The sequence below is a fragment of the Falco peregrinus genome, chromosome 8 (genome assembly GCF_023634155.1).
Source record: "Falco peregrinus isolate bFalPer1 chromosome 8, bFalPer1.pri, whole genome shotgun sequence".
Lineage (NCBI taxonomy): Eukaryota > Metazoa > Chordata > Aves > Falconiformes > Falconidae > Falco > Falco peregrinus.
In genome coordinates, this window is record NC_073728.1 from 28,230,004 (window position 1) to 28,257,462 (window position 27,459).

At 39.4% G+C, this 27,459-nt stretch overlaps 1 protein-coding gene across 1 annotated transcript in view; it reads right to left on the reverse strand.

Moving 5' to 3' along the window:
- Positions 1–1,951: 1,951 nt before the first annotated feature.
- The window catches only part of GYPC (glycophorin C (Gerbich blood group)), a 34,518-nt gene continuing 9,010 nt past the window's right edge, over positions 1,952–27,459 (reverse strand). The window contains exons 2-3 of the mRNA XM_005237668.3: positions 8,958–9,008; positions 1,952–6,527 (exon numbers count right to left, since the gene is read on the reverse strand). Coding sequence (XP_005237725.1) covers positions 6,331–6,527; positions 8,958–9,008 — 248 coding nt within the window. The 3' untranslated portion in view covers positions 1,952–6,330. The remainder of the gene's footprint in view (positions 6,528–8,957; positions 9,009–27,459) is intronic.

A 27,459-nucleotide genomic window follows, 5' to 3' on the forward strand; every position in this document is an offset into this window, starting at 1 on the left:
ATTTTTTTTCCAACTAACAGCAATGATCTTTGAAAAAAGGGGTGACACTGGCTAGATTGTGAACAGTTGGACTCAGTGATCTTAAAGGTCTTTTCCAACCTAAATGATTCTATGAGTCTATTACAATACGTATTATACTAGGCAAAGCATCTGAATATTCTTTAACTAGGGATATATTAAGATAAAAGAGGAATTCTATGGGAAGCATGAAGAGCGAAGCAGAAGCATTCACGTTGCGTAGCAGTTGGGTGAAAGGCAGGCCGTCCATCAGTAAATACCCATTGGATGTTTGTAAGCTTGCCTAGAATTTTTAACACTGTGTACAGGTCCACACTGGCATTCACGGGGTAATGTTCTTTCAGAGAAAATTATTGTTTTATTTCTTATTTGAAGTTTGATTCCTTCTTGAATCTATCAAAAGCTTCTGTTGCTTTTTTAATGTAAACACCACCAGTATATCTTTTAGGGTTTGCATGCTCTATTAAGAAAAATTCTAGCCTACTATTCCTTTTTGATCTACATTCTTATTAAAACAACATAATTGGCAATTCTAGAAGTTCATGGTATTTTAAAAGAGAACAAAAATATGAGAACAGTCTTTTAAATGCTGAAAATGACAACTTTAATTATAAAGTTATTTGTTTCTTTGTATTTTAGCTTCTTTTTCTTTTTTCAATTCAAAATATAGTAGATTTACACAAGCAGTGTAATGTATTTTGAATAGCTTTGGTAAATACAAACATTATAGTCAGTTTTAATGTACAATCAGCAGTAAGCTTTGAATGTCCTGTACTCTCTGTTCTTGTCATAGCACTACTGCAATTCCAATAGACTTTAATACAATGCATCAGATATTTTTCATCATACATACAGTTCAAAACAATAGAAAAATGGTGTGAAGGCAAGAGGTTATGCTGAAAGATCAGCACTTACAAAGATTTCTGCTTTAATTTAGTGTGTTTCTGATATGGATGAGAATGCATTTTTTTTTTAGGGAGAATAAATATAGTCAGTGAAATTCTTGTCATGCTGAATTCAGTGGGATTTTATCCCAACCACACAAAGAACAGTTTTGTAGAATAAGGATTCCTTATTTCCAGTCCCTGACACTATTACCACCTTGAACTAGAGAAGGACCTCTACTACTATAGACTTTTAATTCCTTTGTAACATGGTTGGAAATTTTACTCACCATGTACGTTTTTGTTTGATATCATTAGTTTCCTTTATCACCTATCTGCATTTCCAGACATCAGATGTGTGCTCATTGCTTGTGCAGGGGTTCTTCAGTTTTCTGCCTTACATGAACTGCTGCTGTGAAGCTTCTGCATTTTCTAAACATACAAAGTTTTCTTATGTGAGGAAGTGAAAGATTTTAGAAAATGCAGTAAACAGCTCTTAACACTTTAAGGTGAGTACCCTTTTGGTGTGTATTTACCAGCATTTTTTGATTGGACTTGCACATGCAAGGAATTCAAACACCTCATATAATTCAAAGAAATTTGAAGTCAGCAGTTACCTTCAGTAAATACACTTCGGTTTCTCCAAACAGCAATATCTATTTTGTTTGATGAAAAACTGCTCTCCATCTCTAGTGGCATCTAATTAGTTTCTCCTAGTCTGTATATTTTCATGAATGTACATCTTGTCTAAATGTTCTCTGTATTCTGTGAGGAATCCTCACAGGCTTTAGCTAGTTTTGCTATTCTACTTTTCCTGCCGCTATAAATGTTTCAGCACTTGTCTGCGTTCCTTGCTGAAAAGGAATAGCCCTTTTTTTTTTTTTTAATATTATTTTATTTTCCTGTCCTGGTGTTCCACCAATGATCCTTAGGTTTGATTTAAGAGAAAAATTGATATTGATGTTCTGAGGGATCCAATGGAACTACTTTTAATAGTCCCCCAAAATGATTTGGTCCTGTTGTTCTAAAATAAAATTAAAAAAAAAAAAAAAAAAAAAGCTACCTTGACTAGTGGCTGATTAAATCCTCCTCAGGACTGCATTAATGTGCAATGTCACATTGGATCTCAGGAAAACCTGGAATGATAGAGGCCAAGCCCCAGAAAAATATGCATACCGGGTCCAGCAATGGGTGGCCAGACACGCATTTGTGACTGGCTGCTTTTGGACAGAATTACTCTGCTGAGCTGTAATGCTGCTATAGGGGCTGACACTGTCTAGCAGTCATTTTTGTGCAGGGGAGGACTGTACAGGTATGCTCCAAAAATTAGAAGAAATTGAGTTCCACATGTTAAAGCAGAATAGCAGAATATTGAATCTGTGAAGATTGTTTTCAAGTTTCCCAAGAGATGATTTAAAAAGAGACTCATATTCCTTTGAAAGCAATGGGTTTTTCCAGTAAGAGAATTCGAAAGCTCCATGGACCCACTCTTAAAGCTTGCCCACATAATCAGAAATTTTGTGTTTAACTCTTGTCATTTCCATATATCTTTTAAAAATGTCTGATGTTCCTATAAGATCATATTTATCTTTTCTATTCCAGCCCCAGCAAATATTGGTTATTTCAATGCACAGCTTTCCTGTACATCATCTAAAAATGACTTATACTTTTAAAAGTAGACCTGTGGCTTTCTATGCAAAGTGGGATTCAACAATCTTTCATAGGGCATTAAGGCCTCAGGAAAAAAACAAGTTGCTTGAGGGATCATCATGCTACTCCCTTGTTTAGTGAACACTGGAGTTTATAGCACTAAATTTGACTAACTACCGAGCTTGCAGTGCTATTTTTAAGCCCGTTTTCTGTCAACATGTGGCATACATGATGACTCTGTAAATCAATCTCAGGTCAGGTTGGTCATGTTTGACCAAATTTGACACAGGATTGGCAATCCAAACCTAAACCTTTTTGAAAATTGGTTCTGGTCTGACAGAGAGGGACATGGTATCTTCATGGATAAAACCAGATAAATAAATGCATAAGTAAATGGCCAATCATTTGCCATAGGAAACGCAGTAGGGGTCTAGATAGGAACCTGGGGGACAGCAAGCAAGAATGGCAGTCACAGTTGGGGAGATGGGGCACCAGAGAGCTGCGGGACAACAGGCCACAGCAGTGGAGAGACCTGGGGTAAAAGTATGTGGGAGAAAAAGAAACTGTTTCCTTAATTCTATTCAGGAAGCAAATTGTAAAAATCATTTCATCATCAGTGATCAAAAGCTATGGCTGTCAACTGGGATGCTTCAGCATTGCACATGATGTTTGTTTTAGCACAGCATGTTGCTTGCAGAAGGATGTTTTGCTAATTAGTCCTAAATGTTATAGGAAGTTTGTCATGCACTCTTTTCACAACTACATTGAATGACTTAAGACAGTAGAGTTATTGTATAAGTAGAAAATAGCAGGATGAAGCCATTAGAGTCTGCCAGTCATCACATGTCATGAGCTTTCTTCATTACAAAGCAAAATTTGTCCTGAAAAACCCAAATAATTAGAAAATCTTCACAAACCATCTTTTCTCTCCATTCAGTGTGCTTGAGTCATTTCCAAATATGTAAAGGCCTGGAACCCAAAAGGATACTGTGAAAAATAAGCTAACTGAAACCACAGCTCTTGCTATAGTCACTGCTCTGGAAGTATTCAAAGTGGCTTGTTACCAACAGGGAAGCTGTTCCTCTATGTTTGAACTGTTTGTCAGCCTAGATGAACAGGGAAAATGGGATAAAGAGATTTAATTAAGCTACTAAGAAGTGATATAGTCAAAGACCCGTAGTTGCATTCAGTTCAGATTTAGGGGAAGCAATGACACAAAGCCTGGTGTTGACTGAACTGGTAAGAATTGACTGAGCTCCACTGAACTTATGTTGTACCACCAGAAAATCTGGTCTCTATAGTTCCAGCGTGGACAGTTAGTCTGTCTCAGTTCACCCCATAATTACAAAAATCACACGCACCCCAAAAGAGACACTAATTCAGGTCCTCCTGTGTATCAAGTATGACACAGTTGTCTAATTATAATCAGCAGGCTCAAGTAGCAAAAACCAGAATTTCATGACTGGGGAGACAGGCAGGAATTTCTTCCCCATGTCCCTCACACCTTCCTCTAAAGTAAATTTTCTTTAACAGCCAAACTAACATTACATGGTTCTGCATATATGAAAGGAAACAAGAGGCTAGTAGTCCTCTGTAAGTCCTGCTAGCACTGCAGGAAAGTGTTTTGGTGTTCCCACACCTTGTGTGGGAGATGCCACAGAGCTCAAGTCACCCCATTTACCCTGTCTTCAGAGGAAATATTTACATTTTTATTGAACTGGAGGGTCGGGGGTCTTCAGCTTTACAAATTCAGTCTTACAGATAAGTTTAATGAATTTCTCCAACACTTGTCCCAGAAAAATAAAGCCAGATATCTTACAAAAAAGTGGTAAAAAGAATAAAATAGTAATGTACCTTAGAAGAAAGAGTCAGATGTATAATATCAAAATATTTGAGCTCTACTAGTGCTGGGTTTTGTGCATTTTATACTGCGCTAGCCACAGAATACAACATGGTTGTGCAATAGTATGTTACAAAAAATATCTTCAGCATTTAGTAAATTTGGCACGATTATGATATTCTTTGGTTATAATGCAAGCACACAGGGATTTAAGATTAAAAAATCAAAGGTATTTGGATTCTAAGAATAATTCAGAGTCCATCTCCTTCAGGAACTGAGAAAAGACTGAGATTGTGATTAAAAGACAAAATTGTCCCATTTTGTCACTTGAGTCCCCTTTTCTTGTTCAGATCTGTCTTCTCTTCCAGCATTTTTGTGGCCATTTTTGATAATGAATACTGGAGTCCAGGAGCTCTCCAAGCTTTAGTGCCAAGAAATGAGCACAAGTGATCATCAATGACTTGAAAGCACAGTTGTAGATAATTTTATATATATGTACATACATATATAGATTAAAACACAGGAAAAAACATATTGAATTTAGCAGAGCTCATCAATGTCTTATTTGTTATCATGTGTTTCTCCCCCTCTATTTTCAGTAGTCCAGGGCACCAACGCAGCTGGGGATGAGCAGGTGCAGAGAACAATTATCCCCTTTCCAGAGCTAATTGTGGGCTCCAATTAGGAAGCCAACTTACTGGGGTAAAGAAACTCATCACTGTCAATTCTTAGGCGAGGAACAAGATCTTTTCATGTGGCCCACCATGACTAATCTATTTATTTATTTATAATAAAGCATCGATCGTAGGTATAATTCTCTTACCTAGCACAATACAGAGGCCATACAGAGGGAGACATCAATACAAGCCAGTGGGATGCAGATGAACAAGCTTATTTATAGTGGCAGTCTTATAGTTGCATTTGTGAAAGATTTATCTGTATCTGTATCTGCACCAGAACTGAATTCCTCTCCCTGAAAAAACCCAAAATTCTGCTGGCGGGCATTCAAGAGAATTTTCCAATGCAAAATAAATAAATAAATACTCAGGCAAAAATGTCTTACATAAAAAAATCTAACTGAGCTCCATTGTTTCAAAAGGCCTGCTCAAACCAAAATGCTTTACCTTTAAATTTCTATCTATTTATGCATGGGTGCAGGGAACTTACCAACTAACTGGAATCCTATTTGTAAGTCCACTGACTATTATACACTACATTGTGACTTCCAACATTTTGCAGTTCTCAAGCTGCCATGCAGAGCAAGTTAGAAAAAAATCCTTCATTCTTACATTTTCCATGTTTTCAGTTTATTTCTTTGAAGTGTCTTTGACTTTTATATATATAAAATCCAAAAAACAATGTAAAAATTCCCAATCTAAATCCCCAAACAAACAAAGCAAAGTCCCCTGTGCCCATAAAATTGCACATTTAAGGGGAAGGGGGAGATATCTGGGCTATAAAGCTATTTTTGTTGCAGCTACATCAGCTTTATCTAGTTTAATGTTTGTTCTGTGACCATTTGAAATTCAATTTCAGGTAGTTCTGTATCATATCAACATAGGATGCATCATTAGCTCTAAGAGGGTGTTTTCCATTGGCATCTGCTATTTTCACCAAATGTCAAGGCTTGACATTTGCTATCTGTACCTGGTTTTGGTGTATCACTCATACTGAGATTTTGTTTCTTCTTATCTGATACTGATTTCAACTGTGACCAGCTGTGTTGCTAATAAAATCAACAGGCAAGTATCTGGCATTTAGTTCTTCACCGGTGGAGGAAAAGAAACAACGCAGTGACAAAAAAAAAAAAAAGTAAAGAGATACTTTTCAATTAGGATGCTTGCCTGTCTCCTCATATTATCCATCTCTCAGCCCTTCTGTTGATGTAGCATTTCTGATTGATTCCCTTGGGGAAGTCTCCATGGAAATCCTTGCCTCTCAGATGAAATATTCCTTTTTGCTCTCATCCACTGCTTCCTGGAGAGCAGGGTCATTTTTCAAAGCAGCATCTGCGCTTTCAGCAAACTCAGTTCCTTTTGCCTCGTTGGTGTGGTAGGTGCCCTTATGCCTGTACATGTACCGGACCATCACCACCAGCAGGCAAATGAGGACAAATACCACCGCAGCAATCACACCTAGAGGAAAAAGACGAGTTAAATGTATTCCCAGTAATAAAATAGAAGCAGTGTCTCACAGCCAGACATCACAACTTTAATTACTTGATAGGGAGAAGCCTGTGTATCATAAGGTGTTTGCATGTTGTGGTGGCCAGAGCCAGAACAGAGCCTGACACTGCAAAAAAAGCAGATGGGGTATGGATACTGCAGGAACGCAGGTCAAATTCTCACTAGCTTTCTTTCAAATCAATGGCTTGATTTTGTTGAACTCATTGGAGATACAAGTTCACTACAAAATGAGAAGAAATAAGAGGACATAAAGGAAAACCCAAATAGGTTTCTCTCATTCTTCTAGTAAAATATGTCCAGGCAAGTGTGTAGGTAACCTGGCCCTGCCTCCAAAAACATCCTCAGTATCAGGAGAAGTACAGGGCACTGGGTATTTTTTAGGAGACGTCCAACAAATAGCAGAGCTGTGTAGCTGCAGTACTGCTTTCTGTTTGCAAGCTGCCATTTCGTGCTATGCTCTGATTAGGAAAGCCTGATTGTAATGAACGTGGAAGGGACACCTGGGAGGAGAAAAGGATTCTGGGCAGATCTTCCCTGTCTCCTGGACTAAGGCTAATTACTGGCAATGTGTTGACTGGACAAAAATTTCCATAGGTAACCCAAATGTGCTTAAGACTAAATGGTGATAGGAAGCATTCCTACTGAAGGAAAGTAAATTTAAGTTCCAGGAGCGGTTGTGCAGAGAACACTGTGTGTCCTTGCTTCCCAGAGCTCTTTCCTTTTTTTTCTTTCCTACTGTGAAACGTAGAAGTCCATAAAAGAGAGGTACTCCTGACAAGTCCATTGCTAAATAATTACAAGATGCATCCCACTCCTCCCAGATCAAATTGTTCACATAAGAATTGTGAAAATAAATTATTTGAAGTTTATTCAACTTGTGTGACTTTTAATTTTTTAACAGTTTTTGCATACAATTGGGATCCACTTAATAAACGCTTTAGCTGTGATTCTGTACAAGTACATGATACTGAGCTGATTCTAGATTCACATGGCTCCAGGAGTAAACCAAACATTAAAGAAATACACAGTAAAGAGCACCAGAACAGGAGATTCCTAGGAAAATCCCATATGTGGAGTATAAAGCTGCTATGAGGACGCACTAAGTAGGAAGTAATCTGACTGATTGTAGGCATTTACAGTTCAGGAGGCTTCATCTAAGTTACTCCCCTTGGGCTTCTTCTACTGTCAGTAGATGGTATGTGTGCAGGTTGATTCCTCTTCTAGAACTGAATGCCTACATTTGGTCAGATGAATTGCTCCTTGGAAATCTCTACTATTCTACAGAGACTATGAGGTGTATGTACACAGTATCTCTTCTCTGTCCGCTGTGGTCAAGATGTGTGGCAGGAATGGGTATCTCAAAAGCTTTAGATTTCTCAGCTTCAGTAAACTGAGTGGGGATATCCAGTTGGCATGAAAACATGGGAATGGGCAAATATTAGCAGGGTAAATAAAAATGATAATTATGTCTTAAAAAACATGGCTGCAATGTTATCCCACAGATTTTATGGTGCCCGGTTCTGGAAAGTGAGGTTACTGCTAGCAGAAATGAAATTACTTGTACGAAGAACTTTAGGTTTATAATAGCATCATAGTTGCAGTGGGGGCTTCATCAATTTTTAGGACCTCACTGGTATCCCTTGACACAAGAAGCTTTAATAGGCTTTGGATGTAGCACAGTATTAATAAGCCTAAGGGACTAAGTACAAATCAATTTACCTGCTACTTGTTCATAGAAAGCTGAAATTAAAGTTACGAGAGATGGAACCTGAGGGAAAAACAGCAGAACCTCACTAATTTTCACTAATGATTGGTATACCCTCTTGTGAATGACTGAAATTAGTGCGTTAGCATGGAAATGAACAAACACAATAAAAATAAAAAGACAGGTTTTCTCCATGAACATAGCTTTGCTCATTTATCCTGACAACTGTATTTAGTTTAAATGGATGAGAGAGCTTTAATGGAACACCAGGAAATGCACTGTGGTATATTCTGTAACAATAAAGGGTCAGCTGGTATGAGCTAGAATGGCTCAAATCAAAGCTGTTACACCAGTTCTGTATTAAATGACAATCTTGGCCCACTGAATAATGAAGAATATCAGAAGTTGACTTTGCTGCTGGACTGTTGGGTATTTTGTCCTAAAATAAGGAATGGATGGGGCTGGTACTGCTCTATATGGTTTATGCTCATTATCTCATCTTGTTATCTTGCCAATAGCCCCTCTGGGAGCAGATTTCCCACTGGCCTAATTAACTCTAATTGTGCCACTCCTGTTGCCTTGTCAGCCAAAGCAGGGATTTTGTAAAATGCAAGAAACCAGTTAACCTGCTGTTTTAATTCTAATGGTGCTGCTTAGTATGGTCTTCTACTTACCTCCAATAACAGCCACATCTGCTCCAGCTGTGGGGGTCTCGATGTCTTCATCTATAAATAGATTAGAACATACAAAAGTTAATTAAAGAAAAAGGAATTGGATCATATGTAACAGCAGTAACTGTACTGGTGGTGCTGTATTATTTTAACCTCTGAAACTCAGAACTTAAACTAGATCTCTTGTTAGCAAAAGACATTTATGAAACTTCTCATTAGAGTTAGCTGTACTGTAACAGTTTTCTGTCACCATAACACTGGAAAATAAATAGCTAGCACATTATGCAAACTATCATGGCCCTGAGGGAAACACCCACTGTTTATTATGAGCACTTACCTGTAACATCCTCCAGTGAATGATTAAATTAAGAGGGTTTAGGTACTGCAATGCCTCTCAGAAAGGTAGTTTTGAGGAAAAAAATGTTGGTGCTTATTTATTTTCCCATTTATGGCTCTTTGGAGTATGGTCTGGATCTTGATTTGATGCAAATTAATCTGCCTTTATTGATTTCAATTAGTATTTATTTATTTGCAATACCCTGGTTTTAATCTTAGCATTTGTTTTCTTTTAAACTTACATTGGGAATGAAGGCAAGCCTGTTATGTGCGTGGTATAAAATATAGTCCCCACTTAGAGTAAGTTTGAATTTGGTGCTGATAAATCCAATTACATTCTTTCCTGGATTATAATTTATATAAAAAAGATAACTTTGCAATTTAAATGCAAAAAAGAAGTACCTGACCAGGTAAGAGACATGGTCAAGACGTAGGAAATCAGTCTGAAATGTTGTAAGCTGCTGGAAGAGCAGTTAGAATTTTAATTACATTTTTGTCGTAATTATAGCACTTACTAAGAATATCCAAAACAACTAATGAATAGCCAAAGTATTTTAAAGGGGAGAGGAAAACAAATCCGAAAAAATGGTGAGGATTTTTCTCTCATTATTAGATACAGACCTCAAGTGAAAGTCAATTCATATAGACAAGCATTTCTTCACTAGCTTCCCCTTAGGTTATCAGGGTACAAGTCTGATCTTGTTCTCTGCTCCTTGTTTCATGCTGTTGGTATCAGCACACTTAGACCTGAATTATATGGATGACTGAGAAGGTGATGAACTCCTGGAGTTTTTCCATGCTAGGTTTATGACAGGACACTCCTTTCTTTGTTTATTATTATACTATTTATACAATTCTAAATGACATTTATTTCTGAACAAGGCAAAGAGCCTTATGTGAGGTCTTTTTTTTAATTTCCCTTTGGTAAATACAGTAGATAGAAAAGTTCTCTGGAAAAGGTAAAAATGCTAATTCCAAATCCTTCTATAAATTCAACAGTGGCACTATGGCTGATAGCTGACTCTTTTGCTAAATCTGTGATATATGATGCAAGCATAAGACACCATCAGCAGCCTTCTCCTTACTCATGAGCAGTCTCTTATATCAAATTGCAATAAACTGAGGACAGCTGAGAGTCAAAGAATCACCCTCTTCCCAAACATGGGAGATGCTTTTTTTTCTAGAAAGCAGGAATACTTTCCTTTCCCCTAGAGATCCTTCCCACACTTTCTTCCAGCTATACACTGACAGAAAGGTTGAGCACACCTTGTGTAATTTAAAAACTCTAATTACATCTACGTCCATTCAAAACCCGTGTGCCTCAGAAGAGATTAATTGCTTCAAGGTCAAATTGTTCTGTATTTCTTTATATACCAAATATATGCTGCATGCCAACAAAGCAGGCTCCTCTACAACAATCAAATACTTGAAGGTGTGAATTCTAAAGTGCTTCCCTAGCCACACAGCTTGCTTCCAAACATTAATTCCAGATCAAATCATTATCCCTTTAATTATAAAAAGGCATGCAAGCAGCTCTCTGCTCTTTCCTGTTGCTCCCAGGTGCCTCTCAGATGCAGATAACAAGCAGGTGCCTTATCTCTAGTACTTGCCACCACAGTGCTTTTTGATATTGGGTTACAGTATCATCACTTTGCAGAAAAGTTTTTATTTCCATACTGTACTTTCTAAGTTTCCAGAGGGATGCTGGACCCATCTTGAGCTATCGTGTAGTTGGCACTGATCTGCTAAGCTGATGATGCTGGGCCTTTCAGCAGCTGGCTAACATCACGATGTGGCTTTACTCACCACAATTCCCATTTTACTGCAAGCATGAGAGTCTGACTTCTCCTTTGTGCATTGACTTGTGACCACAGAACAGGCTTCTTGTTCTCCCAGGTGGCCTTTTTGCTGCATTATCCAGAGTGCCAGGACACTGCAGTGACTGCCAATGACCAGAAGTTGCCAGGATCTGTTCCTCAGATCAGTTCTGGAGCAACAATGCTGGTGGGGAGAGATGGACCCTCGATGCCTGTCTCACAGCCTCTGAAATTTCATTTTGTCCAAAAACATTGAAGTAATTCATGGCAATATCAAAACATTGCTAGGCAGGGGCAGGGCAGGGGAAAGGAAGATAGTGTCATTTGATACGAGCAGTATCAGCCTTCATGAAAATTGATTGAAGAAAATGCAAGGCATGTGCTCATGAAATGAGGCCGTCTTCCCAGAGCAGAGGTGAGACAACAGCCACTATCCAGACAAGAATCTACACCTGGTCAGGAACCTCAGCATGGTCTCTCTAAACTTCAGCTCAGTCTATGTGAGAAATACACTGCATTACTGTGGGACTGACTCTTCACTTCTGAGGCAAAAAAGGTATCTATCATAGTGGAGGAATTTTTAACTGATGGCTGTAGGCTTTGGCCTTCTTGTACCTTTTTTATTCTGCTCTCCTTTGCAGTCAGAGCACTCAGAGGATGGTGTTTCAGTAACTGCTGTCGCACCTGTTTTGGTTATTTTCCCTTGTTTCAAGGATATCTTTTGTGTTATCTGCTGCTAAATTGTCCTTGCAAAACTTCCTCTCACTGTTACACTGGCCCTTGTCCATAGCTACAATCTGGTCTCAAAAGCATTTAGACAGCGTTGTTATTTAGTGCTATTGGTTGCCATGACACACGGAAATCAAAAGATTCTGGGAAAACTTGTTTTTCATAAAATCTCTGGCCATCAGAATGAGTTGGCTAAATCAAGAATAGAACATACAAATCAAATTGCCTGTTGTTGGAAAGTATATTTCTAAAAGCCAGAATGAAGGGAAAGAAATGCCTTTGTCTCATGACCTGAAATTCATCAAATTCCAGTTCTGCCCATAAACTTACAGATAAGGAATTTTGCAATAGAACTACAATTGCTACCTGTCTCATTCTCATCAATCAAATCATGATGAGAAAGCAGCAGCTTCTGAAAACCCTAGGAATATTCCTGACTTAAATGCTGCAGGCAGATCTCTGGCTTTGCACTTCAAAGGTGAAAAGCCAGTACAACTAGCTTTTATCTTAATGTAGTCAGTGGTGAGTTTTCCTGCTAAATTTGTTGGTAAATTTGTTAAAGCATCTCCTCCAGCTGCAATTTTCAAATAAAACTTGACTTTTATTGATTTTGAGAGGTATTTTCTAGCTTAAACTGATCCCATTCCAGTTTGGCTGAGGAGCACTTGTTGGAAGGAGGCAGGTCCAACAGTGAAAATGTTTGAGGTTCAGCACTTTCCTTGTTTTGCTATGCACTTCTCCTGGCAGTTGCAATGGTTTCTTTTATTTTTTAAATCACAAATCTCAACCAGTAAAAGCCATAAGTCACTTTCTGTTTAAAAATTATGACACTGGCTTTAAAATAATTTAAAACTTTTTTTTTTCATTTGCCATTTCTTTCATACCTGAGCTTCATTCAAGCCTTACTTTCCTGCCCTGCCCTTCTCTACAATTCCAAAGAAGAAAATGTGCTTTGTCGATTAAAACTGAGGTTTTGGTATGCTTTTGTGACACCAGGAAGCAGATCTTTAAGGAAAACACAAAGCATTATGAGAATCCTGATAAAGACGCAAGACTTATCAGTGAGCTACTTTAGGAGCATTACCACATTAAGGCATTCAAACTGACAAGCTATTCAACTTAAATGACGATGGGAAGAGCCGTATTCGTTCCCAAAATACTTTCTCCCATCCAGCATAGAAAGCACAATTTCAGATCCTACTACTTGCAGAAAACAATGACACATGCTTCTGTGGCTACTGTCAGTGACACACGGGATAAACTTGTAGTGAGGTTCAAGCTTTCTAGTTTTTCAGGCATCAATTTTTTGCCTGCCAAAGGAGTTTCCAGAAAAAAAAAAAAAAAAAAAAAAACCACCACAAACATTTGGTCCTTGCACCCTTAGTGGTTTTACACTCAACACTGTAAGTTAGCAATTGAAGTACCTACATATTTGCTTGTTATGGATTTACACATGGAAAAAGCATGAAAGGAGAACTGTAGCTGCAAAGGGATCCCCATTCAGCACATTTGATATGAATGCACGGGAATCATCATACGGGATAGACCAGGGTGCAAATTACCAGCTCTCTGCTGTGTAAATCCAGAAGGGCAATTTGATGGGATAACACAGACCTTACCCCAAACTTCTCAGTGTCTCTCTCATTTCCTGAGACAAAACTCCAAATTAAAGCTAAGTAGTGTCGAATACAGAAAGACACACACCCCGGATTACAGTTTGTGTTGTCACAATTTCCTTGCAGCTGTGGGTAATGCTGCTGTTTTGGAGTGGGTGAGTCAAACTGAGTGAATATACAGATATCTGTGTGTGATAAGCAGCTTTTACAACCCAGTTTTCAAAGTCACTCAGCACCAGTCAGGCAGCACTGCTCCTGCTCCTGCCTTTCAGGATTTTCCTACCCACAAGCTTGCGCTTTTCATTCTTAGCAACGTAAGCCATCTCTTATCATGATGCTCCATTGCTGCCTGCTTGGGGTTACAATCTCAGACAAAGCCTTGGCTGCTAAATTGCACTCAGGTAGGTCTCTAAGCGCTTTCTTGGGCAACTCATTTTCTCTCTTGATGTGCCTGTTTATTGCATAAGAAATGCTTGAAATTCATTCCATCCCTGTGAACGAGCTGAGCTCCTTAGGGCAGTCATTTCCTTCTTAGGGCTTTCCTAGGTGTGCAGACTAGGAAATGCGCCATAAGATTTAATCTTCAATCAGCTCACCTAACCACCTTATGAAAAATACTGCTGCTAGTGGGACTTTTCCAGGTGAGGAACAACCCAACCTTATCTCAGTATACCTATGGATGTGCTTTGTAGAACCACCTCAAATATTGACTGTGTTGTCGCAGGTGCATAAGCAATCTGTAGGCTTTTGAATTCAACTATTAAATGTTTAATGGTTTTCTCTTAAATAGTAGTAAAATCTATCTGCTTACTTCCAGTAAACAAGGGAGATGTTCAAACTGAATAATATCCACTTCATGGTTCACACCAGATAATAATGGGATTCAGAGAGGGATTTTGCCTCCATACTGGTTGTTCTTTCAGACATACATACATTTGAAAGAGAGCTTTAAGTATAACTGGAGATTAATGAAATACAGTTGACCCAGTAATACTGAGTCTAGTAAATTATTATTTATCTTTTGGATTGTATCAATTGACCTAATACAACATACCATACTAATTTTACATTATTTTTTAAAAGTTGTAATTTTAAAGGAAGACTGCCCTTTTCTGTAAAGAATTTAGTTGGAGTTTCAAAAGCACTCATCCCTGGTATAATTGCTTCCACTGAAAATGATAGTAAGGTATTTGACTGGGTTCAGTAAAACATAAACCTCTGGAAGTATTGAGGAATGTACAGAGTCTACCAGGAAGCTTCTGCAATTGTTAAAAGCCTTTATTATAATTTCTGCATTTTTTTTTTAATATTATGTATATTAAAATGTACTTATTATAACTGTTCCTTTCTCAGGGGCTCTTTTTGTGCTTTGTACGCTCTTCTGCAGTCGTCATTCCTCTTGACTGTAAAAGCAAGTCTTAATGTGTCCCTATTGCCACCACTGATGCAAGACTTTTCTTACCACACATTTAGTATGGAAGAACTAATGAAGTCTTAACATCTCCATTGTTTATGCAATGGTGGTAAGTCCTCCTTGCCCTTTGGTTTCTGTTTGTGCCTTGCCAATACCTTGCATTCATGAGAAAATCATTAATCTATTAACCTTAGCACACTGATTTAATTTACAAGCTATAGTTAGAACTGGTTCATTGCAGCTGCATGTGTAAAAACAAGTTGAACCAACTTCTGAAAACTTCATGTTAAAAGTATGTTAATTGCTCAAGCTGCTCTCTGGCCTGTGTTACAATATCAGATGCATTGCACTAAGGCCTTTCTGGATTAAAAAAAAAAGTCATTACCTATTTTAATATTTGCCACTAAGTGTGCAGTGCCCTGCCAGAGCTGGCATCTCTTATCCTGAAGGGTCATCAGCCTGAACCCATCAATTTGACACATTCTGCTGAAAAAGCCATCACCATCTCCCATTAGATAATAAAACACATCAAGGCTGTTCTTTCAAAATTAAGGAACAGTTTCTCATCTGTCAGTCTGGAAAAGAGACAGAATAATTTGGCTTCCATTTATATACTAAATTATTATAAGGACAATAATGGTGACATACAACAACAACAACCAGATGATCTTTTTGGTAATTATATGGACAGTGCTGCAAATGTGAGGTAAATCATGCTGACTAAAAATATCTACAAAATTAAAATGCACTGGGCCCAATCCTCTTGCTATTCTAGCTAGCAAGTACTTCATCATTAGTCCTGAGAAGATAAAATCCAGTTTCATCCAATTAAAATAAAAATATATTCAAGACTTTTCAAACTTTGTAATAAAGTGATTATAAAAAGATATTGTCAAATTAGTTTAATTAGATTAGGGTTGCCACACAATTTTAGCCGTTCTTATTTGATTCTGGTATGCAGTGTCAGCAAAATATTTTTGTACCATTCTAGAATGTTATAAAGGAGATAAGAGAAAACATGTTTTCTAATGCTTGAGGAAGTAAAGGCTTCACTCACACAGTTTTTCCTTCTTTTGTGAAGCTGAATTGCACTTGAGTCTTGGGGAAAATCAGAGATGGAAAGACACTAAAAATGAGCTTGTAAAAAATAATCATATGATATCCTTACTGAAAAGAGGGACAAGGAGGAAATATTCATGAAATATGGGAAATTATTTAAGTGAAAAGTAGTAAGGATCTTTTCAAACTGAACAGACCTTCTATATTTTGTAATAAAAAATAAAAGAAGAAAATTATTTAAAGGATTACATAATCTATAAAAGCACAGATTTTTCAATTAAATCAAACTTCTGTTTATCCCCTCCAAAGAACCCTCCATCCCCAATTCCCTTTTCGGTTTGAACCACATACTCTTTCTTTTCATTTTATTTGCACTTACTAGAAGCATACATTAGAGTCCTTTAACTCCTTAACTCAAGGTAGCTGAATACCAACTACCGATTTTGATGGCAATTAAGAAAAGTGCATCCAGTAAGAGCATTAAAATGGCAATCCCACCTTAGAAGTACTAAATGTTACAACCTTAAAGTTCCCGTACAGTGTGGTGCTTGAGAGAGAGCTTATTGTAGGCCCATGCCCTCCCTCGTAACAGATATTTAACGTGTCCTGTGTGTTCACAATGATGTATATATACAGTAAAAAACTGGCAGAGAAATTCAGATGGATCTGTCTGCTGCTTATAGCATCAGGGAAGTCAAGAAGGATTCAGGGCCAGTGAAGAAACCCAGAGCAAAGGAAAAGTTGGAGAAAGGAGCTGCCTCCCTGGCACTGGAGCTCCTTAGCAAGAGGGCAGTGAAGCTCACAAAAGGATGCTGTAGAAATCTTGGTTTTAGAGATGGGATGTTTGAAGCCACCAAGGCCCACCCAGAGGTGGTCTTGCTGCTCATGTATAGTGGTGGGGTTTTGCTGTGCTCCTATGGGAAAGCTGCTTGATGTCTGAAGAGCCAATGCTGCCTTCTTATCAAACAAAGGTGTGTGAAGTGTGTGGACCTGAAAGAATGTCTTTTTTTTTTTTTTTTTTCCAAAAAATATTGTGTGTGGCAACTTCCAAGTTGTGCCTTGTTTTGTCTGCCTCATGTTTATAGTAATATCACTGCCAAAAGTTCCTTACTTTTCCATGGAAATATGTTAATGTAACCAGGCCATCATTTATATTTTTCCTCCAGAACCATCAAAGTTGGCTCATGCACCAAACATACAACATCTTGCTGGGGAAGGTGAATTGACCTGGTATTGCTTCATTAAAGGAGTGACAAAAGGGGTATGAATCAATCCATAAGGTACAGTCCACAAGCTGGATGTTTCCCTGCATATGTCCCTCCTCCTCCCACCTCCCTCACCTTCATCAGACCAAAGTACTCCTTTTGGGGACTTTTTAATTGGGAAAGTTTTGAAAGAAACACTATCTGGCAAATAATTTTTGCCTGACTTTCCTCCAAAGTCAACAATTTTAAGATCTAGTCAGTTTTTGCTGAATCAAAATAGGAACAAACCAGCCATTTGTTCATTCATTGAGATCAAAGCTGAATGGAAAGGAGTCACTGTCTTAATTGATTAACTATTACAAATGTTACAAATGACCATAGGTAATCAAAGGAGCTGACTATGAACATAGTGAAAGCCCATCTGGCAACCTCTAACAGATACTTAACTTGTAATTCTGGAGGAACAGTGCATGAAAGAAGCACACTTTGGTGACCTAAACTTTTCAAGTTAGAAACATAAGCATAAAAATTTGAGCCAGAACCTTTGAGTGGAAAGTCAGAGGCCAAGAGGTTTTGGAGAACATGACAATTCCTTCCCAACCCCTTGTGTAAATGGTTATACAATGCAGTAAGACACTGTTAAATTCCTTGTAATTATTTACCAAGATGTGCTTTTAATCTGTACCTAACAGCTCTACCAGCCCCAGTCCCAACTCTCGGGTCTTTTGACCATGTCATCAGAGGATAAGGTGATCTCTGTGTTTCCTAATGTTGCCGTGCTTGACATTATGACCTTAATAACTTCTCAAGATTAGGCTTTACATTTGAAACAGCCCATTTTTATGGATATGGAACTATTCAAGACGAACAGTTAAAATGAGGCCCCCTAACTAAGACAGACTGAAATGTTTGTTAGTCTTTGAAATATTTCCATTGAATACATTTGGCACCATTTTTGCATCAATTTTCTCTGTCCCTGCTGTGTGCCTGAATGTCCTTGTAACCTTCACAGGTTTTGACTCCATTATTAAACTGCAACTGTTTCTAAAGGAAGAGCAGGCAAACATAAGCACTTTGCCTCCATTTTCATGCAAACTGTAGGCTGGAAAGAAAAGGAAGACTAGAGTAGTCCAGCAGTGAAGGAACGGGGGCAAGGACTCAGCAATTTTAAGCTCTGTTTAGCAGCACATGCTTTCCAGGCATCATGCATGTAGATCCAGAGGAGCTGCAGCGAGTTGAATGGGGAGCTGTTGTGGGATGGAGCTGTTGTATGCTGGGGCTGGGATTTTTAGGGAGCAGAGACATAAATCCAAAAGGAAGAGTATTTCACTGGTTCTGTTGCTGGCAGAAAACTTCTTTTAGTGAACACACACATGCAAGGAAAGAAACGTGGTGATTATTCTATTCAGGCTGATAACGTCTGTTTCTCATTTTGAGATGAAAAATCTTGATTTTGTGTTTAAATTACAGGTGATATGATCAAATTACAGCTGATGTCATCTAGAAATCACCTGGAGCCTGGCAAAATCCTGCAGTTACGCACAAAAATATTATCCTGACAATGCGAAGAATGTAGTGCCAGTCTACTTTCCTTAGAAAAGCATAATTATTTTCCCAACGTGGCCAGGTTTCTTCCTTTATGTCTCATTGCCACCACCAATATTTTGTAGCAAAGCAGTCCAACAGGTGACACAGTTCTTGCAAACGGGAACTCTCTGTGCTTCATCCTCTAGCTTATTTGATATGAATTGTATTCATCTACATCCAGCTCCTACACCAGTGCTTGCCTAAGGCACTCTGTAGTAAGCATTGCAAGTGGAAATGTCAGGATGTTTAGCATATGCTCTTTAGGGACACAGATCTTTCCTGGAGCACTGACGAGGTTAATATTATTAATGGAGATACCTGTAATGGAAACAATCTTCCAAATGCTTTAAATATTGAGCATATTGAACAAAGAAAATAAAACGTGTTGAAACACCTTAGAAACTTGCAAGGCAAATAGTAGCCCAGGGCAACAACATTTCCCATTTTCCAAGGATTCTGCAATGAATATTCATATTTCATTTGCATATCTGCTCCATTTAAAAAGACAAAGCCCATTTTATTATCTCAAAAGCATTTACGTATCAGTCCAAGCTGTCTGAATTGAGTTGAGCAATTTTAGCAAAACTTCTTTGCCATCTATCATTTATCTGAGCAATTCTAGACAGATTGTGCAATAATTGTTGAAAAGAAAAAAAAAAAAAGAAAAATATCTTGCTTGTTTATTATTTTTGGACAGTTGTCTGGCATTATTTGACAAATAGCATATTGAATGCATTAACAGAGCTAAGCATGAAAAAACTTCATTGAAGCTGTATACTGAATGTTTTTCAGCACAGGACTAATATTGCTGTGAAATTCATTAACAACCCATTAGTAATGTTCCTCTCTCCTAATGAAACAGGAATAGTAAGTCCCATGTAGATGGAAAGCAGATAACCAGCCTGGTGAGCTGTTTGACGGCTGGAAAGAAGTCTTTGTGGTCTGAACTGTCTCCACAGGTGCTGCAGAGAGGACACTAGTTGGCAGTTGGCCAAGATTGTTGTTGTAGGTCCCGTCCAGCTGGAACTATTAATTCCTTTTCCTTTTTCCTTTTTCCTTTTTCCTTTTTCCTTTTTCCTTTTTCCTTTTTCCTTTTTCCTTTTTCCTTTTTCCTTTTTCCTTTTTCCTTTTTCCTTTTTCCTTTTTTCCTTTTTTCCTTTTTCCTTTTTCCTTTCTCCTTTCTCCTTTCTCCTTTCTCCTTTCCCCCTTTCCCCTTTCCCCTTTCCCCTTTCCTACTCTATTTCTATTCTATGCTATGCTATTCTAAACATGCCTTCTTGAAGGAGATCCATTCAGTTCCAACAGAGGTGGGATGAATCCTGGGGGATGGACTGGGAATTTCTTTTCTCACCAACCAAGCAGCAAACCCAGAAGATTAGTTTAGATTAGAAGTCTAGCTTTCTATATATTATAGATATATCTATAATTAGGGAAAATAAATCCCAGCCCTTTCCAAAGCCTGTGCTGACGGCTTAGCCTTTCTATAAGTTATTCAGTAGATTTTTTTGCAGACGTTTCAACATGTACTGGTCAGAAGGGCTAGGTCTCCCCTGCAGGTGCTTAAATAGTGTCTTACACTCAGCTTTTGCCTGCTATTTGCAGTCATGTTTATAAAAGCCATCTTATTGTGCCAAAGTTTAATGCTACTACATTTCTAACTAGAAAAGAACTCCATTTAGTTTAGTCTCCTAATACGGAGTCCTTTTTGTGTTACTGCTCACTTGAATGGCTCTCTGTAGACAAGTGTTGACTTTCATATAACTTGGAGAATGATAATAATTTCTGGGGCTTCTGTTTCTCTTTCAGATCTGGTTGAAGCTGGTCAGTGCATCCAAAAGTTCTTGATGGGAGGTGACAGATGGATGAACAGATGATTATGCAGACAGATAGACAGCAGGAACACATAAGACTCATTTCGTTAGGAAACTGGACTGAAAACAGAAGTAGCAGTGGGTACTTGGATAATATTAATATTTTGGTCACCAATTTAAAAAATGCCATGGTTTTGCAACCATTTCGAAGCTTGTATATGATATCCTTAGTGGTATAAACAGCAAAGGAAAAACCAAAGAGACATTGCTGAGATTTTTTTCAGCTCCTTTTTTTGGTCAGAATGTTACATTTTTATGGTTTGGACTATATTTTAAACCTTTAAAACCAGATTTGGCTTGGAGAGCCCTGGCAATTTCAGTGGAGGATTAATGTGTGTCATTAAGCAAAGAAATATGGTCTAGTACTTTTCAATAGCAACTAATGCTTGCTATGGCACTTCTCTGATCAACATATTTTTCACTTACTGTAAAGCCTTTGGGCTGCTCCTTTCCTAAATGTATGAAATATATATGCAGGAAAGCTGAGGGTGAATTGTTGTGGCTTGAGCTGGCTGTTACATTGCAGCAGGAACTGGCATTCCTGTTCCTAACCCTTTTCCATTCAAGTTAATCCAGCAGAAAACCAGCCCAGCAAAAGGGAAGAGGTGGGTGGTATTTACCTATCGGCAAACTGATCCAAATCATCATGTAGTCTCACTGTCCATCGGTCTGTTAACTGGGAGTGGTTTGCTAGGTGCAGACAGAGAGGGCAAAACCCAGGAATGTTCTTTTGGGTGGGTGAAGTACATTGCAAATCTACACTCAGAAAAAAACTGTCCCCCCATAGACAAGTATAAGGAGAAAACCAGCTGGATAAAGTTGGGCATTTCCTTGCTAGGCCATTCTGAATGAACAGAAAACTCCATATTTTCACAGCCAAGTGACTCCTTTGAAATACAGTAGCTTTAAAATGCCATGGAGAAAGCTGGGCTTGGCATTCCCTGTGTAAGAGTATATTGGAATGCACTAAGAAGTAAGGCTCCTCTCTCAGCTGTCAAAATAGGGACTCTAAGGCAGGGCTGTTACTATGTTCCACTCTCCCTCCCTGGGGCGATGCTGCTCTTCCACAGCAGAATTCAAAGGGGCAGCAGCAGTTCCTGCTGTCCCATTTGCACTTGTATCAAAGCAGAGCAGTGCTCCAATACACAAAGTGAAATAGCAAGTGGTACACATACAAGGTGGGATTTGCAAAAGATCTTTTACACAGCTTCTGCTCCCTTTGAAGTTGGTGGCAGATGTGTCTTGCATTCCAACTGCTCTGTTAGGCCAATGGTGAAAACTTTTAAAAACTCCATTCTATGGATATTAGAAGCATGATAGAACAAAGGAGTAATCATCAACATCATCATATTTAGTCTCTGCCCATCTTCTCTGTTTTCCAGCTTCCCAGTTTAATTCAGTAGCTGATGCTGCCTAAGAGGCTGCAAAACTCTGTCTTCTCAAGCCATCATGAAAGCCTGCAAATTTCTCAAAGCCCTTTCATAACACACCCAAATTATTTAACATTGCCTCCAGAGAAGTCTGCTTTTAACAGTATCATAAGGTCAAGTTATCCCACTGAAACACCTATTAGTATAAATGGAGGAAAAAAAAAAAAGAAAAGAAAAGAAAAATGAACAAACCAACAGCGTTAGCACAACACTGGAAAATATGAAGTCATAAGTAGAGTTCAACCAGAGCAGACTCCCATTAAACTTTGTTTAAGAGCCAAGTTCCACCCCGAGATATGGGTGAGCTGCAGTTTATTTCAGGAGGAGTTATGCTGTACTTCGTGTTAGGGCAAGGCTTGGACACAAGTATGTATCTGTTACAAGTTAGAGATGAATAAAGCTCACATCCCTTCACATTCTTTGATTCTGTCTGCATAGATGGAATAAACTGAAAGAAGTGGATAAAACAGCCCACATTTTTACAGGGCCTGTCTGTTAAATTTAATTCCTTATTCCACAAGACCTGAATGCCTGTGTTTCTAAATCCACTAAGCTACTTTCATGAGATGTGGTAGCCCTGCCCCATGCCTCTGCCACCCTCATGAGAGTTAAACACATAGGCAGAAGCTCTAAGGCTTGTCTTTCTAGCTTCTTTGCTCTTGGGAGTCCTTGTAGCAGACAGTCAGCAAGAAACATTCCCTCGGATATGCTTATGCTTTGTAAGAACGGACATACACAGCAGCCTGGCTTTACCTCCTTAAAGCCTTCCACTGAAGGGTTTTGTCTGACAAGCAGGAGCTCTGCTGAATGAGGAGGGAAGAAGGAGTGGCAGAGGCTTCCCCTATCCCGCTTGCATTCCCAGACATGGGCTAGGCGTGTCAACACCCTTGTGCTGTGCTGGGTTGCGTGGATAGCTTCACACAACAGCCTGTACAGTTTCTGGGGCCGGCTCCTGCTGCACAGCTGGCTGTTAGAGGGGACAAAAGGATAAAGTCACAACTGTGTGCATGTCTGCGTGGCTTCTGGAGGCACTGTGGTTACCTGGGGAAACAAGGCAGAGTGCCTTGCTCCCTGACACAAGCTGTGCCTTCAGTAATGCTGAGTTCCCAAGGTTGAATTCCTTCAAGTACAAGTTAAAAGAGCTCGTTCAAGAAGAGGGAAGAGGGGGAGGCAAGGCTCAGTCCTGCCAAGTGGATAAAACAGCCCACAGACCCAGCCTGAGTCTGGATGTGAACAGGACGTTAAAGTATTTAATATGAGAAACTCTGGTAAATGCAAAAGCTTTTATACCCCAAGGCAACCCTTTAAACACTGAAATACTAACTCTGGCTCAAGAATTTCCCATGCCTCAGATCCCTAGATGGTTGCCCTGTGCTTTAACTCTCCATTAGGCATCAGCTGCTGGCTGTAATGGGAAAGGTGGAATGTCAGCTCCATGCTCACTACAGCATTTTCATAGGCAGATCTAAAAAAACATTTAAGTCCTGGTTAGGCAAGAATACCAGCACCATCAGGATCAAACCAATGTTGGTAATCATTTGTCATGGGTACTGCAGCAGATGGGAAGAGGTGGCAGTGTCCCTGGGAAAGAAAGTCTCTTTTTCTTAATACTGGTGTAACCATGCAGCCAGCTGGTAAGGGCCAAGGAAAACACACAGGCAGCTCTGGTAATGCCACAACACCATTTAATTGTGCAATGGTAGTGAAACAAAGGATGGGAAAAAATTGGTACCAAATACTGTTAGCTAGAAGATGGATTGGAAATATCCCAGCAAGGATGAGGAATGGGAAAGGCAGATATGCGTGCCCTGGGAGTCTGGAGAGATGATACGACCCTTGGCCACAGCTGGCATGACATAGTTTTGCGCCTGTTAAGGGACTGATTTTGCATTTCTTTCTATATCTCCCCTCACCCAGGATTATGTTCAGTGCGGGGTGGGGGGTGGGTGGGGTTGGGGTCGGGGTGGGGAGAAGTATCCTCTTAGGGATATAGATGCCTATGCCCACAGACATCAAGCTGCTACCTTAATGTGCCAAATACTGGCAAACAAAATCATCTGCAAAGCTGGACATCCATATTTATCAGTGTCTCCTTGGCAGACTTCCCCCAGCCACCCACAAACCCTGGACCTTGCTGTGTGCTGCAGGCAGCAGGGCATGACTGGGGAGGGCTGGTCCCTTAGGGAATTGACAGTCTCTTCTCAGGTGTGAGCTGTGAAGGAAATCACTTAGGTGGAAAATGGCATGTGCAAGATGTTCCGGTTTCCAAGCCTATTTTTCCTCATTGAATGAGGAATATAATAAAAATACATCCCTCTCCTCTGGAACGAGTCACAGACACAATCTTTAATTACAGGATGTATGCCCACCCACCCCTACTCCCCTCACCGCCCCCCCGCAATAACTGCTGCAATTTCATATCTGACAAAAATAGGCTCCAACGCCTCCAAAGGGAGTAGCTTGCATTTCCCCCTCTGGCCACTTCCAGCAGCTGCCAGACTCTGCAAGGTCCTGGGGCTGTGCTACACTGCATTTGAAAGGGAAGGGATTTACCCAGCAATTCGGTACTCTGGTCACTTAAAAACAACACAATGGAAGCAACGACATGGAAGTCATGCTCCTATCTGCTCTGCTACCGGCCTCTGGAGAAAACAGGACACAGGATACGCTTCCTGCCCAGGGAGGGGTTTTGCAGCCTGGGAGAGAAGGCATGACCTTTTCTGTAAAGGAAATGCAAGTCATGAAGAGGAGTAAGGGGAAAAAGTCCAGGCTGCACTTTATCTTAAAAGCAGTCATGCAGTCGTACCTTCTCTTGCTTTCTTCCCCCATATTTAAAGCTGATCTTTACTTATTTAGCAATGACACATTTTAAACAGTTCCATCCATCTCTGCCTCCCCATTGTTGCTCCAGTTAGTCATGAACCTTCTGACACAAGTCAGATGCTGTTGAAATGAAAGGTTTCATTCATTACAAGCAAGGAAAATCAAAGGACGTACTCCAAGTGAAGGGCTTGGCTCATGCTCTGTTTCCAGCTCACAAATGTTTATGTCCCCAGGATGCAGAGATTAAACATCTCACACAGAACACAGGAGGAGGAAGAACAGTCTTTGCCTGAGATTCACAGATTTTAATGGATTCCAGAAGGGGAAATCTTTTACCAAGGAGCAACAGCAAAGTTCATAGAAATGCAAAACCATTTATGTCCCCAGTCACATTTCTGCCTTCCAAAAGCAGGAGGGGTGATTTACTCCTCCTTGGTACAAGGAGTCCCTTATGGATCATTAATCCACAGGGAGAATAAGCTCAGGAGCCATAGATATATTTTCTTAATGTGCAACAACCTTGAATCAGCAAGAAGTATTCTTCTTTGGGAGCATACAGAATCAGTTTATCTTTATTTGCTCCCCACTACCCTCTGCCTTCAATAGTGGTTCCTAGAAAAGCTCTAGTTACCAGTGATAAATCAAATCACTTTGCCTTCATTAAAATCTGTGGTGATAGTAGATAAGGCTGCTGTGAGGTAAGTCAAGGCATTTGAAACAGAATAATGTTAAAAAAGTGAAGATGTGAAATCAGCAAATTCTAATCCAAAGTCCAATGAAATCAATATGAGCGATCTTGAGTTCCAGGGTACAAGTATCTCACCACCACTGACTTCAGCAATGCAGTGCTAACCTGCAATGAGTAAGGAATTTCCTGAGAAACTGCAGAAATGTGAAGGAGACAGAAATGGGCAACTATTAGTTTACATGCCAGGACCTCAGGTGATGAAGATTTCTGTTTGCAGCTACAGCTGATCAGAAAACAAGCACCAAAAGTTAAGGCAGGAAAGGGGTTAGATCTGGTGGATATCTCTCATTATTATGTTCTCATTTCTTTAGGAGTAATAAAAAGAAAAAGAGATGCATTTTGTCTCACTTTGGCTCTGTGAAACCACCTGAAAATATTTTGACAATGCTTCAGTTGCTAAGTGAGGAACATTAAAGACTGGTTATATCTATCTATTCACAATATGCAGACATTTACAAATGCCACTAGTCTGTAGTGGATGGCATTTTATACTATTTTCCTTGGTGAAAAATACGCAGCAGAGAACTACATTTTTCTATTTAAATCTCCAAAGAAGCACTCGCTCCATGCTCAGAGTTGCCAGGTTCCACTTAAGTCTGGTAAATCCACATCCTTATTGCTGTAAATGACTTGCAAGAGCAGATGTGTAGCTGAAAGAGAAACCCCAAAGCTGACTGGTGTCTTTGGGCTTTATGCTTTCCTGTGTGTCTTTGTATGCATGCAGCATCCTTTATTTTTGCTCTTTGTCAAACGTTGTGTCACAGAGTTAGGCTTTGACAAGTTGAAAAGTTTGAAGATTAGAACAATCATGTTTACATGTATTACCACCTGCTACTTCATTTCTTCCATGGTGCTTAAATGTTCAGGCATGTGGCTTTGAAACACGCTACCTTTAATGCACTTTAAAACTCTGCTGGATTTCCAGCATGCTTTGATCTCCACAGTCTAGAGACTATCTCAGAGAATACAAATAAATATGTTTAGAGGGAAAATATTTTCAAGGAGAAAACACTAAAGTCCTTCCAACTTGATATACTTTGCCAGTTGATGTCCTACCTAAGGTTGTTTTTTTTGCATTTTATCTTTATGCTTCAGGAGGCCAGAATGAGCAACTTGATGAGGTAACTTGGAAAGATGGATGTGGTCAGTGCTCTTTGCCATCAGCAATGAAGTGGCAAATAATGGGTGACTTTTGTTTAGAAAGGAGACGGAAGGAGAGAGGATTTCTGTCCTGAGGAATCTGCAGACTAAACAAAGCAAAAAGGATAAATTCATGCAATGGAGGAGACCGTATTTTGTTAAGAAGGAATGGGAAGGATGTGAGAAGAAAGATGGTGGGAGCTTGCTATTAATAATGAGTAGGAAGGAGACGTTGACTGGAGAGCTGGAAACAGAGGAAGGACTTGGCTAACCCAGGCTATGAGCAATCTAGCTTCTTCCTGGGACTGGGCTGTACACCACCATCTTTTCCATCTCTCACTACATGAAGTCACCACACCACCACTGCCTTTGTGGTAATGGCTTGGACTTCAAGTAATCTCAAATTGTCCCTTGTACAGCAAGTAAGTAGAAATGAGATCTGGATTCTTGGGTTAGGGTGTGGAAAGGTAAGCTTGAGAAGGAGGAAGCATAAACTGGGGATATATGGTGAAGTGGGTGGGCAAGTAAGCAGGATGAGAAAAGTGTTTGGAGGGACCAGATCCATCCAGCTCTACAAAAGGTGAAACAGAAGGTGACTTCATTTTTTTTAAGAATAATCAAGGATCCTGACATTAGCTGTTGCTCAATCTGTACGTATGGAGGAGAAGACACCTCTCGGTGGGAGATGGGAAAGTGCCAAAGGCAATCAACAAGTTTCAGAATTTGTTCC